At 40.8% G+C, this 18271-nt stretch overlaps 1 protein-coding gene across 3 annotated transcripts in view; it reads left to right on the top strand.

Moving 5' to 3' along the window:
* The window catches only part of ARHGAP26 (Rho GTPase activating protein 26), a 276121-nt gene extending 270110 nt beyond the window's left edge, over positions 1-6011 (top strand). For all 3 annotated transcript variants that reach the window (XM_026696419.2, XM_087924476.1, XM_087924475.1), the window contains one exon: positions 4084-6011. In XM_026696419.2, coding sequence (XP_026552204.2) covers positions 4084-4172 — 89 coding nt within the window. In that variant the 3' untranslated portion in view covers positions 4173-6011. The remainder of the gene's footprint in view (positions 1-4083) is intronic.
* The last annotated feature ends 12260 nt before the right edge of the window (positions 6012-18271 follow it).

Raw genomic sequence — 18271 nt, forward strand, 5'->3', positions numbered from 1 at the left:
CAGCTGTCATCAAAGATGGCGGCCAAGAAACTTCAAGCTGGAGATTAGGGAGAGGAATGTACCATATTTTTCACTCCATAAGACACACTTTTTTCCCTCCATAAGATGCACCTTTTTTTGCCGGTCCTTTAGTGAGTAGCAGCCGGGCCGCAGTGGCAGGGTCCTTTTATAGTGCTGAACCCCACCTCTTCTGTCTTTGTCATTGCCCACCTCTTCTGTCTCTTTTCCACAGTGCAGGAATTCAAAGCTGGCACATGAGAGGACACCTATCTGTGGTCCTCTCAGGCTCTGGTTCAGAATATTTTTTTCTTGTTTTCCTCTTCTAAACTTTATGGTCAGGTGTGTCTTACAGAGTGAAAAATACAGTACATTCCTCTCCCTAATCTCCAGCTTGAAGTTTCTTGGCCACCATCTTTGATGACAGCTGTCGAGGTATCTTTCAAGAATGATCACAGCCTTTTATGTAATTCCAGTGTGACTTGTCACAAGGACTTGCGTTTTGGCTAATCTTTTGATTTCTGCATTTGCTCACACCATAATTATACCTGAAGAATCCTGTCCCCATAATCTTGCTGCCCTCTTCTAAATGCTGCCAATCAGATCTCAGGATCACTTGAATACAAGGACAGATCTATTGATTATTAAAATCCATGCTCCTCTCTTTGAGCCTTACTAAAGTATTTAAGCACCGTGGTGGTGCAATGGTTAGAATGCAATATTGCAGGCTAATTTTGCTGATTGCAAAATCAGCAAAAAGTTGAATCAGTCTTCCATTCTTCCGAGGTCAATAAAATGGTTATTGGTGGCAATATATTGACTCTGTAAACTGCTCAGGGAGGGCTGTAAAGCACTATGAAGTGGTATATAAGTCTAAGTGATACTGCTATTTAAGATAAGCAAGTACCAAAGGTTTTTTAAATGCTTTCCCAGCCCATATATTTTCTGGTTTTATAAATCTCAAACTATTCTGAACTAGCCTTATTCTGGTTCTAAGCAGTGATGGGATTCAAATTTTTTTGCTACCAGCTCTGTGGGCATGGCTTGATGGGCGTGGCAGGGAAAGGATACTGTAAAATCTGCAGTCAGCAGTGGTATTTGCTGGTTCTCTGAACCACTCAAAATTTCTTCTACCGGTTCTCCAGAACTGGTCAGAACCTGCTCAATATCACCTCTGGTTCTAAGCCAGTAGATAGTTATACCGCAAGGTAATAAAATATGCATGGTTTTAAAATTAAATGTAGATGTTTCAGGAAGCATTATCTGTAAAAAGAAGAAATAATTCTTCCAGAAAGTTAAGGATTAGCCTGTTATTGACTTATCTGACTCTTGAAAGTTGGGGGTATTCAAAAGATTTTTGAAAGAGAAATCCAGGCTAATTTATCAAGAATAGACAGTGTGTTTAATTTACAAAATACTAGGTATAATTGCTAACTCATCAACACCTGATCTCTATTTTTACTGACTTCTGACTCAATCTATTATCTCTTAATAACAATTCAGACTGAGGTGTCATAGTGTAATTACTTTTTTTTTTTTGCTAATGTATATTGTTTGTCTTAGGTTTAGAGAGTTTAATCAAAGATTACCCCAAGAAACAAAGATGGTTCCATTACTTTCCACATCTTTCCAAGGGTGTTTCTCTTGATGTCTTGATTCATGTTTCCTAACTGTCCTTGTGCTTAATGTCTTCTTAGAATTTAACTTAGCCAAGGAAGGACTTTATCAAAGACAACTATAGGAAGTCTCTTTAGTGAGCAGGTCAGCAAGAGATTTTTGTATATAAAGCCCTGTTCGCTCCCAAGAGTGGCTTTTACATTATCTGCATAGAAACGGCAATGGCTTCTTGACAATATTTCCTTCCTTTTTGCCTTCCTCCTCCTGTGGGTAACAAGAATGGTCAGGCTTATGTAACCATGTTGTCATTAGTATTTTTCATAAACAGGAATATAATTTCCTAATGCTTGTTAACTACATAAATACAGAGGGCTAAAAAAAGACTAGGAGGAAGATGGTAAAGAAAGGAGGTTGTAGGAAGAAATATATCACAGAGTGGAATTTTAGTTTAAGATATAGGCCACAGTGGGAAATTAAACCTCGGTGCTACAAAAAAGGAGATATTTTAGAGGATTTATGAATAACGAGGATGAACTGTCCCTGTGGCTTGAATTTCCTGATGAAAAAAAAAACACATTAAAAGTCATAAAGCTGTGTGTGATTAAAGGATGCTTCTTAATTTTATTCTTCTTTGGGCCCTTTATCTTCAAAATTTAGGTTGTAAGCTGTGTGGACTAGGTGAAGGGATATCTCTTTGTTCATGAGTTAGTCTTTGAAATTCTATTAACACTGGAGATGCAGATTATATGCCATTGATAGTAGAGTGACCAAATTAATCCTGGAAGAAATTAAACAGAGAAGACAGCGATAGCAATAGCACTTAGACTTATATACCAGTTCACAGTGCTTTGCAGCCCTCCCTAAGCAGTTCAGCCTATTGCCCCCAACAATCTGGGTCCTCATTTTACCAAACTTGGAAGGATGGAAGGCTGAGTCAACCTTAAACCATTCAACTTACAACCGCACTAAAAAATGTGACTTATGACTGTTTTTCACAGTTACGACCTTTGCAGCATCCCCGTGATCATGTGATGAAAATTCAGATGCTTGGCAACTGGTTCATATTTATGACCGTTGCTGTGTCCCAAGGTTATGTGATCCCCTTTTGCGACCGTCACGTAACAGCCGGGTTACTAACGTATCAGCTGCAGTGATTCACTTAGCAACTGTGGTGAGAAAGGTCATAACATGGGACAAAACTCACTTGGACAAATGTCTCCCTTAACAACAGAAATCTTGGGCTCAATTGTGGTCATAATTCGAGGATTACCTGTAGTCCTTTAACCTTTTCAAATCAAATGCTCATTTTCAAAGAATAGCATTCTTTTTTAAGTCTCCCTATATTTTTGTCGCAGGATGATGACCATGAGACCTTGTGCGTCACTTGCCAAGTATCCTTTGCACCCACTCACAGAAGTTGTTCCCCACAGCACCTAGCTTTTTCTGGTTATGGCTTAACAACAATGACAACATTATCTTTCCTTCTACAGAAAATCAATCAAAAGCTAATATTCCCCATCCATTCTATCACTCTTCATATGTGCTACATTTTATAGCACTAATTTGCTTAGGAAAAACAGATTGATTATAAAAATAAATAAATAAAACTCCGAGCCTGGGAGCTTTAGGATCTGGCAATATATTAATAAACCTGCATCTATAAGCCCTTGGCGTGCTTGCCCTTTTAGACTACTAGCCTGCTGATTTTCAACACTTTGAAAAGGAGTCCTTCTGTGAAGCAATGATGAGAAATGAAGGAAAATTGGATATAAGCTATGCATCCACCAATTCTAGGACATAATTCTGTTAAGCTAAGGGAAAAGTGTTACGAAGTGGAGGAGGAGAGGGAAGATCAATTGTACATGTTGTTTTGTCCAGGTAAAAATGCAATGTTGAAACACCACGCATGCAGAGAGGTGAGGTGAGGTGAGGTGAGGTGAGGTGAGCAGAAACAAATGTCTCCTATGGAAAACAAAGTCCTCCTTAGATTATAATAGCATGGATGAGTTCATGTAACAGCCAGATTGGTGGTTTCAAATGAGAATTTGAAATGAGAAACTGTGGCTCTTCACTATCAGCTTAGATGTGGCTTGATTTTAAGATTCTGAAATCAGCCAGTAGATGGAGCATTCCACTGGTGGACAAAAAGTACTTCACAACATCTGGAAACCTGCTATAAGCTTACATGCCTGTTAGGTGTGCTTTGGCCTCTGGGGTCTTTCTGAAAGAATATCCATGCCTTTTTGAGAACTGAGAAAGAACACATCCACACAGGACTGAACTGGATTGTAGACCCCAATGTAGAAAGCTCCAAGGTGCACCATCAGGACAAAATGGTGTTGCATCTCTATCCCCACTTTTTCCCTCAGCAACACAAAACAAGAAACATGCATATATACTGGAAAAATTCCAATTTTGTTTTAAAATCTCAGATTTATAAGTTTAATAACCTGCATATTATCTTTCCAGTTCATCCATCTCAAGAACCTGGCTGGTTGGAAGGAACCTTGAATGGGAAAATAGGACTGATTCCTGAGAACTATGTGGAGTTTTTATAACTGGATGTTCATAAACAACCCTGCTGAGCTTTACATGGTATCCATGACAACTGATTAGAGTATTGTAGATCATTTGCTGTTTACGACTGTGAAAAGCAAGGTGAAGGACTCTGATACCTGTTCAGAAGAATGTTCATGTAAATTTAAAAAAAGTATGTTTCTCTTTATATAATGTGTTGTTTGCACAAAAATGCAGTCGACAAAAGCTGGAGAAGGAACTAGTGAGGATGAAGGGCTTCACTGGAAAGTGTTCTGCTGTGAGAAGTGTTAATGCCACATTTCAAATTATGTTTTGTCCTAGACAAGATATTAATAGGATATGTGTAAATGTAGTAGCTTAAATTGAGCATGATAACTGGAGACAATTTAACTGGAATTCTACAGATATACACTCTCCTTCCCAAAAAAATAAATAAATAAATAAGAGATGAAAAGAAAACCAGGCAGAAATCGCAGAACTAGCTTTTTGGTGTCACCGTCCAGGAGAGATCAGAAGGACAAAAATTTAGTTTTCCACTGCCTGGCAAAAACAAACATTGAATTTCCTGGAAAGAAAGCATGTCTGTCCCTTTTATCTTTAGCAAGTAAAAATAATGTTCGTATTGATCAAGCCACTAATGGCTTTCTTTTGCAGAGAGTGACTGTCCTTGATAGGGTTCACTCCAACCTCAGCGTATAAATAATTCCTATAATGAGAAATGCATCACTGCATGTAGACCAAAAACCACACACAGCAACACACATACTTTTACTTAGTTAATATCAAACCAAGACATGGAACCAGATTTGAATATTTTCCATGGCTTGCCTAACATCGATGACGATTCTAGTCATCCAGGTGGAGTTGTCTGGAAGCAGCAAAATGCTTCAAACCAACAAGAAAAGAAATCCAGTTGCCATGACTCAACTTCCAAACAGCTTGCATAGTGTATCTCTCCCCACTCCACCCTGAAGAACCATCAGCATTATAAATCAAGTCAGAGTTTGGACCAAAGCACATGAAAACTTTCTCACTCTTTTAATCAAAAACCTTTTAAAAGGTCTGGCTGAAATCTCTGCAATGTTTTCCAGGCAGGTCTATCCTTCCTGGAGGTGAAATAGCAGCTTGTTTACATTAGCACTTAAGAGCAAGTGACCTGTGTTCTCTCTGTTATTACCAGCACAAGCTGTAGAAGCAAGCACCCACATTTTCTTGAGTATTTCTCAGCTCTGGGGATCTTGGTTACTTCATTGCTGTTTTCTGAAGTCTTGGCTCCTGTTTGTTTAATAGGCTGGCCTGCACAGGCTGCAGTTGCCCTGCACACTCAATTCTCTTCAAAGCTTGTATTTATTATATAGCCTAGTAACAATGTTAAAACTTGTGCGTGCACACAAAGACACACTCACTCCCTCACTCTTACAATTTTAAGTTTTTTAACTCTGCGTAATTAATGTCTTTCAGTAAAGGCTGTCTTGGTGAAATATCTATTTTAAGGCACACTAGCCTTTATCTGAAGTTGTTCTCCAGATGTGTTGTACATTATTTTTCATAGCTGTAAGATTTTACACTTAAGGAAAATCATGTTATTTGAAAGCCAAACATTTCTGATACCGTGTATGTATTTTCTTTTAAATAGAAGTGTTTAACGTGGAATTTTAAGCTTTTTCCTCCCCTGCCTAGCTTTGCTGTGTTTTCTTACATTCGTGGCCATAGACAAGTTTCTGGTTTACTATGTGCTTTTTAATTTAATCCTAAATTGTTCAGTGGTAACATAGCTGTATTTTTCACTGACCTTTGTTTTAAAATTGAAGTGTAAATATGACAATTTGAAATATGTTGAAGTAAAAGATTTTTATATATTCAGATTTTTAATGGAAGTGTGGACATTTGAAAAGTATTTAACAAGAGGTGTGCAATACATGTGCCAAAGGTTGAGTACGTAGCCTTCCCTGCTCAGTTTCATCTGATGACCTTTTTTGAACAGCAGCTGGTGTTAAGCTTTGCACATCTTTAATCGGTTTTAAGGATTATTTAATGTTTTTGAAAGAGAATAATAGGTATCACCTCCTCGGATGCTTAGTTCATTTCAAAGGCCCTGTATTTACTGAGCAACTGACATGCATATTGTATGCTGTTTTCATGATGGTTTGAATTTTTACATTTGGGGGAGGCATTTAATAGGCATTTCAGATTCCTAATGAATCAAACATCATTGCCATCATTATCATCCACACATCACTTTTGGGGGGATGTTGCCTGTCTCTTTATAAAGTACACACATTCACTTACACATATCATAGGAACAATTAAGAGTGGGTCTAGGGCAGGGGTGGGATTCAAATTTTTAACAACCAGTTCTGTGGGTGTGGCTTAGCTGGTGGACATGGCTTGGTGGTCATGTTATTGGCTGGGCATGGCCAACTCAATATCACTCACATCGAGGCACACATCTCCTCTCCTGGCCTTTCATGACTCTGGGGATGCTGTAACAGTCGTAAGTGTAAAAAATGGTCATAAGTCACTTTTTTCAGTGCCATTGTAACTTTGAATGGTCATTCCACACAAGCAAAGTACCAGCAAAGGAGAGGAAAAAAACTCCAGAGAAGTTCCTGAGACAGGAAGTCTAGTCCTGCCAAGAATGTAATAAGGGTTAATGGAGACGCAGTTTCTGTAAGTAACACCAGAATGTTTCCTTCCTACCTTCCTTACAGGATTAGACCGGTAATTTCTTCTAACAACCGGTTCTCCAAACTGCTTAGAAAGCTAACAACCTGTTCTAGCGAATAGGTGCGAACTGGTAGAATCTCACCCCTGGTCTAGGGCTTACCCATTCTCCATGAGCAGGTTAGTAGTTTCCATCCTCATTTAATATTCTGACAATACAGAGCTAATCTTATTAAAAAGATTCATTTCATTATTTGGAATTGGCTTGTTTCAAGTATTTTTGTAGAATGTAGTTGTATATTTTTGATTTTTTTCCCCAGAAATTTTTCCAATTCATATGTTTTTACTTCTACGGAATGGAAAAATGATTTTAAATTCCATTACAAAGTTCTAAGTAGAATGGACATCCTCTCATTTCCCTTCCAGAACCAATCTCCAAACCCATTTACTTTCAAATGTGTATAGCTGAGTGTGACTTAATTACCACATATACTTCTTTCTCCTACTTGAGGCACTGCCCAATGGGATTAAAAGAAATTTAACGACAGAATTTATTTTTTTCAGAACAAAATTTTGTCTCCCTCAGAAGTTGCAATATGCATGCAACTTAAATAATATTATCTAATAAACTAAATATATGTAAAGCACTACCATATACTACCACTGCACATTATTATGTCAGAATTCATTTTTAATGACAAAGGTAATTGATTTTTTGTTTTATTTATTATTAAATTTATTTATGGCCCATCTTGCAATTTGAGGTGATATCAAGTATAATACCTATACTCTTAATAAGGGAATATTTTTCCATTATTAAGGCTTCCAAACACAACTAATGTACATAAGTTACAATATTTTGAACTTCACCCCCTGCTTCTTGTAACCGGGTTAGTTTATAATAATTGGCACTATCTACCACAGGAACTTTACCTATCTATTCAAACTAAACTACTAAACTCTGCAAGATATGCAATTTTTATCTTCTTTTCTCTCTGCAAGATATGTTACATGAAACAGAAAAAGGTTAAACATTCTGAAAGCAAAACTAACAATGTTTTAAAACCTGATTCCTATCAACCTTTCCAGTGTTTCCCAAAAATTTTCAGTCCACTGTCCCCTTGGTGCTACAAACTCATCCTTGGTGCCCTCCACCCAGGGGTGGGATTCAAATTTCTAATTTGAGGACGTGGCTTGCTGGTCATATGACTGGGTGGCCATGGCTTGGTGATCATGTGACTGGCTGGCTATGGCTCGCTGGCTGGACGTGGCTTGCTGGTCACATGACCGGATAGGTGTGGTTTGGTGGTCATGTGACTGGGTGGGCATGGCCAGGTGACTGGCAAACCAAATACAAGTGGTCCTCACTTAATGGCTGGTTGTTTAGCAAGTGTTCTAATTTATGACTGGCCTCCTCCCCAGAGCTACTTGATCTGTTTTTGGAGTTTTAACAGCCATGCACACACATACACACACACACTCCCTTCTAACCCAGCTGGAGCAGATCATTGGACTAGAATTAGCAAAGCATCTCTGATTAGATTCTAGTAGTGGATAAAATCTAATCAGATGCTTTGCCGATTCTTGCTGGTTTGTTTTGTTTTTATTTCTTTATGTTGCTGAATTGCATTGACATGTGTGTCCCTTCTTGTGCCCAACCCAGAAGCTTTTGTGATTCTTTGCAGCAAAAATTACTGAGCTCTGGCTTTGCTTGACTTTTCAAACATGCCGCCACTGCCGCGTTTTAGGTGCCGGCCCCGCAGGTCCACACCATTGAGCCCGCTGCACCGGAGGGACCTGCCCAAGCAAGTCCAAGCAGAGCAGTGCACCAAGTCAGTGGGGTGAGCCTGAGAGAGGGAAAGAGAGGGGGAGAAAAGAAAGAGAGAGAGAAGGAAGAAAAGAAAGAGAAAAGGGAAATAAAGAAAAAAGGACAGACAAAGAAAGGGGGGATGGAAGAAAGGGACAGAAAGAAAAAGAAATAAAGGAGGGAGGGAGGAGAAAAATAATGAGATATCTATTCTAGTCCATTTACCTGCTCTCTCTCTCTCTCTCTTTCTCTCTCTCCCTCCCTCCCTTCTTTCCTGATGTGCCTGCGAGGCCGGCGCTTCGAACATGGATGGATGGATGGATAGAGAGAGAGAGAGAGAGGTAGGTAGGTAGGTAGGCAGGCAAGCAGGCAGGAAGACAGACCTTGTAGATGGTTGTATGGATAGGTAGGTAGGTAGGTAGGTAGATAGATAGATAGATAGATAGATAGATAGATAGATAGATCTATACTGGTAGATAGGTAGGTAGGTAGATAAGTAGACAGATAGATAGATAGATAGATAGATAGATAGATAGATAGATGATTGATCTATACTGGTAGATAGGTAGGTAGGTAGATAAGTAGACAGACAGACAGACAGACAGATAGATTGATCGATCGATCGATCGATCTATATTGGTAGATAGGTAATGGGTAGGTAAGTAGGTAGGTAGGTAGATAGATCTATATTGGTAGAGAGGTAGGGAGGTAGACAGAAAGGCAAATAGGTAGGTAGGTAGGCTGGAAGGCAGGCAGGCAGGCAGGCAAACGGGCAGGAAGACAGACCTTTTGGATGGATGGATAGGTATATAGGTAGATAAGTAGGTAGGTAGATAGATAGATCTAAATTGGTAGATAGGTAGGTAGGTAGACAGATAAGTAGATAGATGATAGATAGATAGATAGATAGATAGATAGATAGATAGATAGGCACCGCAGGCTCACCCCATTGACTGTTGCAACGGAGCGGTGCAAGGGGCTCAATGGGGTGAGCCTGTGCTGGTGCGTTGAACGCAGCGGTGGCATGTTGCAAAAGTAGAGCAAAGCTGCCTGCCCTGGGCTTCCTCAACCCTGTCCTGCTCCAGGAAGGAGGGAACAGCACTGCCCTCTACGACGTGAGTGCCCTGGGGGGGGGGGCAGCTTGGGAGGCTGATCCCTGGTGGGAGGTGCAGTCAACTTGCTGTCAGGCATGGCAACTACAAAGAGAGGCAGGCTTGGCTGAGCGGGATACTGGATATTGGGCATGAGGCGGTGCATCGGAGCTGCCGCATTCAAGGCACTGGCTTTGGAGTGGTGCAACAATCAATGGGGTGACCCTGCGGGGCTAGTGCCTCATATGCCCCCCTACTGCCTCTTAGCGCCCCCTGCCAGCCCCCTTGCCTCTTAGCACCCCCCTAAGGTATCCCATCCCCCCAGGGGGCAGTACCGGCCACTTTGGGACCCACTGCTTTAGCCTATATTCAAATCAATTCTATTTCTGTTTACTATTGAAAGCTGCCTTGAAGCTTTACATGCTCTTTACTCACTGTATGACAAGAACTGGTATAAATGCAAAGTATTCTTGCTTGTACCTGAATGGCATAAGTAAATACTAAGAAATTTGCTTTCTGGTAACAGTACTTTGGTACTGATGTTATGTTATATACATTGAAAAGACTTCACTGAAAAGAAACATTGTCTCAAAAAGGCATCTTAACTATCTAGATAGCTCAGGGACTGCATTGTTTTGACACCTACAGCCTAGTAACCAAATTTCATTAAGGCTCATTCCTCTAAGTCAGGAGTCTGCAACCTGCGGCTCTGGAGCCACATGTGGCTCTTTTGGCCCTCTGCTGCTTCTCCCTGTTGGCTGATCCCACCACTGGCCCCTCCCTTCCCCGTCACTCCTCGCCTGGCCTGAGAAGTTAAGGGTGATAGTGGGGGATGGAGACTGACTCCATATTCCAGAGTAAGAGATGCCTGGGTGGAAGTGAATGACCTTGAGTTGGCCATGCCCTCCCAGTCATACCAGTTGTTAAATTATTGGCTCCTGGTGTTTTCTTTTCTGTGGGAAACAGGTCTAAATGGCTCTTTAAGTGTTTAAGGTTGTAGACCCCTGCTCTAAGTAAACAAATACTTTTGCAATTTTTCTGGTTAAGTCTTTTTCAAGGACCTGTACAAAGTTTTAACTTGGACATTGTTCAACGCACAGATATTTTTTAAAGAGACTGTTATCCTCGGGAAGAGAGTGCCTCCATAGTTGTTGGCCCCAATAATCTCGGAATTTATAACACTTCTTTTCTATATCTTGGAGTCTAGACTTCAACTTGAGGGACTAGTAAGGAAAAAGAATGTATTTCCTTTGGGAAGCATTCCCCCACCACCATGGATTTTACAACTGGACCACTCTTCCCAGTTTCAAATATGTAAACACATGCAAAGGAGGTAGAGAAGTATTGACAGGGGTACTTTCTGTCAACTTCCTGTCTCTTCCATCCACTGTTTTCAATCCTGCTGATGATACAAGAGGGTGAGAATTATGTAGCTTTGTGTTGTTGTTTTTAATTAGTTAGCAGATTCAAGAGTGGATTCTTCCACTCTTTCTAGTCTGATCTGTAAAAGCAGGAAAGGACTTGTATAAGCCTAGTGCTTCTGAAACAACGGAAAAAAGGAATCGTGTCAAGTAATTATAATCAGTAATCAATTGAGGGGGTTGTTTATTTAATAGCAGACATCTGGACCCAATAAAAAGTTCAACTAGAGCATCTCTGCCCATTTGAGTCAAAATAAAGATTTGAATTGGGACAAATGAATGCCTAATCAATAAAACGTTTAGACAGCTTTTTTTTTCCAAGCAGATGTTTTCATGGCAGCATTGCCTGTCCACCTTTCCAGATGGAGATGTATTTCTGGATTTACCTTGTATAATATCCAAAACAACACAGCTTGCTAAATAAGTTGCTGAGATGTTTTGTTTTGTTTTGTTTTGCAAATTGAGTAGGAATTTTATGGTTCTTTGTGGCAGTTTCCTCTGGGGTAAATATTTATCTATAGCAGTATGACTAATACAACTTTCGTTTCATTATCTTGCAGCTTTAGATGGGGGAGGGGGGAAATCCAGAGAAAATTAAACTGGTTGAATAACAAATTGGTAATTTAAAGCATACAATATTTATATCAAATAATTAGAGTGCACAATTACACTTGATAGTTTAAATAGCATGTTTCATAATTCTTAATTAAAGTAATGGATACTGTTTTGCAATTCTTTTTCAGTTGATATTCAAAAATCATATCTAGTGAAGATAATATACAGTTTCTAATACAGAGGTGGTAGTTTTTAGCACATTTGTAAATAGCATAACTGCGTTAATTTGTGATACATTTCCGTGTTTATAAAAGCAATATTTATTTTTTTCATTCTTTTTTTACTCTGGAGTTCTCCCCGCAGAATGATTAAAGCAAAAGGAAGAAAAAAGCTTGTTAGGTTACAAATCTTTCTGAGGCAAAGTAGACTCACTAGCACTTAGGCTTACTGCTTCTAAGTGCTTTACAGGCCTCTCTAAGTGGTTTATGTAGTCAGCATATTGCCCCCAACAATCTGGGTTCTCATTATGCTGACCGTGAAAGGATGGAATGCTGAGTCAATCTTCAACTGATAGGATTAGGACCAAACTCCAGGCTGTGGGCAGAGTCAGCCTGCAAGACTGCATTCTAACCACTGCGCCACCAGGGCTCATGGTGAAGAGAAATATAGAACTGAGCTATTTTTTGCAAATCTTACCAAGGAGGAATGGTTTACAGCAGTGGCCCCCAACTTTTTTTGTGCCACGGCCCGGTACCGGCATCACAAAATGACCTGTGGCCCGGTACCGGCATCAGCACGCATGACAAGGCAAGGCGAGCCAAGCGACCGGCCAGCCAGCCGTCCCCCGCTTCTCCCCGCCACCTTCAACTCCTCCTTTGTACCTTTGTCGATGGGCTTCGCTTCTGGACGGCTTTGGGACGGTCGCTCGGTTCGCCTTGCCTTGGGTGCTGAAAGAATCCTCGCGCCTTAGTTTTGTTCGAAGCCCCCCCTTCAATGAAACTAAGGCGCGAGGATTCCTTCAGGACCCAAACACCGCATTCTAACCAGAAAAGCTCACCTGGAAGCACTTTCTCGTCAAACAAGATGGCGGTGCCCAGCAAACCGGCGGCCCAGTAGGAAATGTTCCACAGACTGGTACCGGTCCACGGCCCAGTGGTTGGGGACCCCTGGTTTACAGGCCTTCCTGTAGGTCTGGCTAGATTCTGAATAATTTTTGTTCTAAAACAAGCTTCCTCAAATTCAGCTAACTTGAATGTGTATAATGAGGTGAAGTCGCCAAGTTGTCATTCCTTCTATACTAACAAAGCTGCTGAGATTTTTGAAGATGACATTACATTACATCAATTTTGCAGCCCATGTTTTTTCTGCAGCATCTATTATCATGCTTGGGAGGTTGTACCTCACAGCAGTCTTCATATAGAAGAGACAATATATTCCAAACAAAATACATACTTTCTACGTCACAGGATCTAGAATTCATTATACTTCCGTAGTTTCCATTCTACTGGGAAAGCCAAAAATCCCTTCGCCACATAAAAGGATTATTAAAAATAAAAACTGGAGCAGCTATTTTTGCTCATCCATTTCAAAAATAAACAATAAGAATCCATTTTGAAACACCCCCCCACCCCAATCAAGTTGGCATTTCCACAGGAACCAAGAGAAGAGTTTCAGTAACGTCTCTCCAGTGGGAAAACACACCATCTATAAGGTCTGCAGAACTTCACCACTGCCAAAAGGAAAATTGTTTTATGGTGTGCCCTTTAATTATACTGTTGAACTAAAAATAAATTTGGAATCCAGAGAAGTCTAGAGCTGCTATGAAATCAGCACAAATTCATGATTGCTTACGGCTAAGACAAAAAAGAGAGTAAAGATTCCTTATGCTTCACTCAGGCAATAATGGTTTTTTTAAAAAAGATAACAACAAAGATTAGTCTTTTGGCACCTTAAAGACTGATTTCTTTTAAATAATTATGTGAATTAAAGTCTACAGGTAGTCTTCAACTTACAACCAGACATTTAGTGAACATTTGAAGTTACAGCAGCATTGAAAAAAGTGACTTGTGACCTTTCCTCAGCTCAGGACCATTGCAGCATCCCCATGGTCACATGATCAAAATTCAGACGCTTGGCAACTGGCTTTTTTTTTTTTATGACAGTTGCATTTTTCTGGGGTCATGTGATCACAAGCAAACTCAATGGGGAAGCCAGATTCACTTCACAACCATGTCATTAATTGAACAACTGCAGTGATTCACTTAACTCTTGGCAAGAAAGATTGGTAAATTGGGGCAAAACTCACTTAACAATTGTCTTGCTTAACGACAGAATTTTTAGGCTCAATGGTGGTAGTAAATCGAAATAATGTAATTAAATGCATGGAATATTAATTCTGAAAAGAATATTCACACACAGAGACACACTTAAGGCATCATTCAGAAAGCGGACAAAAAGAAATGTTAAGGAATAATATTGTCCTATTAATATTTAGGGTGTCACAGGCATTCCTGCAGTAAATACTTATTTCACATAAATGCTATGATAAGAATTTGGTCCTTGTTCAATCCCTGGAAAAGCATTGCTGGTCTGTCAAGAGAAGCCAGGTGGGTTTTTTTTTGGGGGGGGGGGACTGGGGGGAACCTAAATAGAAACTTTTGAAATCTGGAAAAATTTGGAGAAACATATTCCAATGGAAGCTTTCAGTGTTTTTCTCAACCTTGGCAACTTTTAAGATTTCCGGGACTTCAACTCCCAGAATTCCCCAGCCAACCATGCTTTAACTGATAGTATCACAATTGCCTCCTGACAAGCCGATGAGCATTGAGGGGTTTAGCTGCTTTTTTTGCAAATGGAAGTTGTCGTTTTCTATGAACTGTGATGACCTCAGAGCCAGCCTTATCCAAGGGCAAACATAACGTTAGCAGTAGACTACTCTGAGCCTTTTTCTTGCATCCATTATTTCAATTGCTCTGAAGAATCCGAGGCTGAATGGGCATGTAATGCTGTCTGCACAAGATTTATGGAACCTGTGTATCTTATGTTAGAAATTACCTCATTGCTCCTGAGAAGCCCTTTTGTCAGGTCACTCCTCACAAGGGACTATGTCTGGCAGCTTTTCTGCCTCTGACAGTTTATTTATCCAGCTAAGGAAATATTACAAAGGAAAATAAACCTGATGACATTTTTTCCTTCCAGAAATATCTCTGAAAAAAGCTTAGTACATGGACTTTGACTATATATACAAAGAGAGACATAGAATTATGGCTGGCATTATTATTATTATTATTATTATTTTTCTTTTCCTGTTCTTGGGTGGGGAAATATTTGATTCTTTCATATTATGTGGATTCAAGAGAGTCATTTTGCAGAGCCCAATGGAACTGTTTCAGAAGGACCAAAAAAAAATGGACATTATCTCAAGAGATCAAAACCTGCCATCGTGGAAGACTGGGAGATTCTAAGTTGCTGGGGATTTTTGCACCTGTTTTTAGCCATATCCATAGACCTCCTCTTGGCTGCATATGAGGTATTCCTCTGAGGAGTTATGGATGATTTTTTTTTTTCTTGAATCGTGGCCAAAGTTCCTCCATCTTGGTTTATCCTGCTGTATTAGTTGCTCATCTGAAAAAGCAGCTGGCTTAGTGTCAGAGCTATGCCTGTAGTAGAAGTCACTCAGCTGGTGACCTTTCCAGACTCTGCCTGCTGCAGCCTCTCTAAATGCGGCATCGATCAGGAGCTGCTGAACTCCAGGGGCAACAAAATACTGGGCCATTTGTGATTCCCAGATGAACGCGATAGGTTCTCAGGTTCTGCTGATTGAGATTATCCATTATTACTTGAGGGAGAATTGGAGGAGGGGGAGGGATGGGGGCGGGAGAGCTAGCTTTCTGGGAAGTTAAGCACTGTGATTTGACTGTGCTGCTGTGGCAGGAAGAGAGCGGTATGCATCCATGCAGTTCGGAGGAGAAGCGTGGTGTGCTATTCATGGGGGGATAACATCTGGCACCTGTTCAATTTGCTGTGCCTCCATTACGTGGCTTGCAAAGAGGTTTTTCAGCACAGAGCAGCCTTGCCAAGAAAGATGCGGTGCACAAGGTCCATCCGTAGGTAATGCAGCGAGGTTGAGATTCTGGGAATGGAGGGAGCAGAGCACGAGTTCTCCTTGTTGATCTTCCAGAGATAATGCCGGAGCTAAAATTAACCTTGCCAAAGTCCAGTAGTCTAGCCAGCCCCTCCCTGTTCTTTGGCTTGCTGTTTCTCTTGAAAAAAGCAAAACCCGTGGAAGCTGATGCAACATAGGTGGGGTGTCATACGACTTAGATGGCTGGGACATTTTGCTTGGCTTGCCCATCTCCAGGATGCCCTGAGTCTGGATCATTACTTCCAATAATTTGGGCCAGGGTGAGCCAAAATTAATGGATGAAATTTTTTTATCCATGGCTAAAAGGCTACCTGCACATCTCATTTAGGACTTTTAGAATTGCTAATTTTTTTTGCTCAGAGACTGGAGTGTGTGTAGAAATGAAGATGGCAGCCATGAAGAGGTCATCATAACCTGACTTTTTTTTAAAGTATACCATGATTATGGCGGTCATCTTGAATGTTTTGAAGCACGCGCATGCACACAAATGTGCATGCACACATATACACTCCAGTGGTGCGTTTCAAATATTTTTACCACCGGTTCAGTGGGCATGGCTTGGTGGGCACGCTTTGTGCACACTCACACACTTTACATGTGCATGTGCCCCAACACACACTTTGTGCAGGCGCAGAGGCAATTTGACTCACCTTCTGCAATCCTGCACTCTCCTTGTCGCTTCAGCAGCTGACATGCAGCAATCTGCTGTGCCACACAAAAGCAGGACATAAAGGTTAGTATGGGAGCCTGGGCGGGTGGGTGGCCCAACAGCAGAGCATTGGAGACAACTGGTTTGGTTTCCACTGCTAATTGGCACTAGCAGCTTGACAGAACTGGGCCAAACTGGTAGAATAGCACCACTGATACACTCCCGTTCTTGGTTCATATTAGGAACTGATTTCTTTGCTTAGCAGGAGAAGAGGGATCTTCTGTTCCATAAACAAAGCAATTATGGAAACAAGGAACTATTTGAAAGCCTTGACACCTTTAGATTTATTCAGACAAGATGGGACCCCACCAAGGCCTTTCAGATGCCATAATGCCAGAAGCAGCTGTGCAATTGTATCGCCTGCATTCGTGACCCTTCAATACTCAGGGTACCCCAGTGCTCCTTTGCCCCAAGTGGTTTGGCTGTGGCTCACCTGCAAGGGCAGATAAGGGCAAGTAGATTCCTTGGCACAAAGCTTAAGGAACATCCTGTTGCCTGCTGCTATGTACAGAGACTTTCCATGAATTTCTAGCTACCAAAAACATTCAGAAGGGCCTCATGTTTAAATTTTTTTTTATCCTATTATTATTATATTCAAGGCAGTGAATATATCTAATAGAGATAGTCCCTGACCTAACAGCCGTAACTGAGCCCAAAATTTAAGTGAGACATTTGTTAAAGGGGTTTTGTCCCATTTTATGACCTTTCTTGCCAGAGTTGTTAAGTGAATCGTTGCAGTTGTTTAGCTAGTAACCTGTTTGTTAAGTGGCTTCCACATTCACTTTGCTTGTCAGAAGGTCACAAATGGTGACCACATGACTCAGGGACACTGCAACGGTCATAAATATGAACCGGTTGCCAAGCATCTTCATTTTGATCACATGACCATGGGGAGGCTACAAAGGTTGTAACTGTGAAAAATGGCCACAAGTCACATTTTTCAGTGCAGTTGTAACTTGAATAGTCACTAAATGAACTGTTGTAAGTCACAGATTACCTTCCTCTTCCTATTTTCCATACAGCAACAATCCTGTGAAGTGAGTTGGGCTGAAAGAGAGTGACTGGCCAAAGTCACCCAGCCAGCTTTTATTCCTAAAGTGGGACTAGAACTCACCATCACCTTGTTTGTCAGCCAGCATTTTCACTACTAAACCAAACTAACTCTGGGTGAGATGTGGTATTCAGCAGATTCTGACCAGTTCTGGAGAACCGGTAGCGGAAATTTTGAATGGTTTGGAGAACTGGCAAATACCGTCTCTGACTGAAGATTTTACATACTGTAAAATTCCCCTGCCACGCCCACCAAGCCACGCCCACAGAACCGGTAATAAAAAAATTGAATCCCATCATTAATTAAATTCAACCCCACCTCACCCTGTGTGTTCAGTTCCTCTCTTTGGCATCTTGTATCTATGATTTCATCTGTTAATGTTTTTGAACTGCTGTGTTTTTATGATGCATGATTTTAATGTTTTTCATTGTTTTTATGTTTTATGAACCGCTAGCAGAAATTTTGAGTAGTTTGGAGAACCGGCAAATGCCACCTCTGTCTGGAGATTTCCCCTGCCATGCCCAACAAGCCACACCCACATAAACTGGTAGTAAAAAAAATTGAATCCCACCACTACTCTGGGTCATATGGTTGACCCTGACTATGCCTGCTTTTAGGAAGGTGGTTAAGACTCGGCTGTTTCCTGTTTCAGTCAGGGTGAACAGAGTCTTCAATTA

This window comes from Pseudonaja textilis, chromosome 2 (genome assembly GCF_049901715.1).
Source record: "Pseudonaja textilis isolate UNSWEBS1 chromosome 2, rPseTex1.2, whole genome shotgun sequence".
Classification (NCBI taxonomy): Eukaryota; Metazoa; Chordata; class Lepidosauria; order Squamata; family Elapidae; genus Pseudonaja; species Pseudonaja textilis.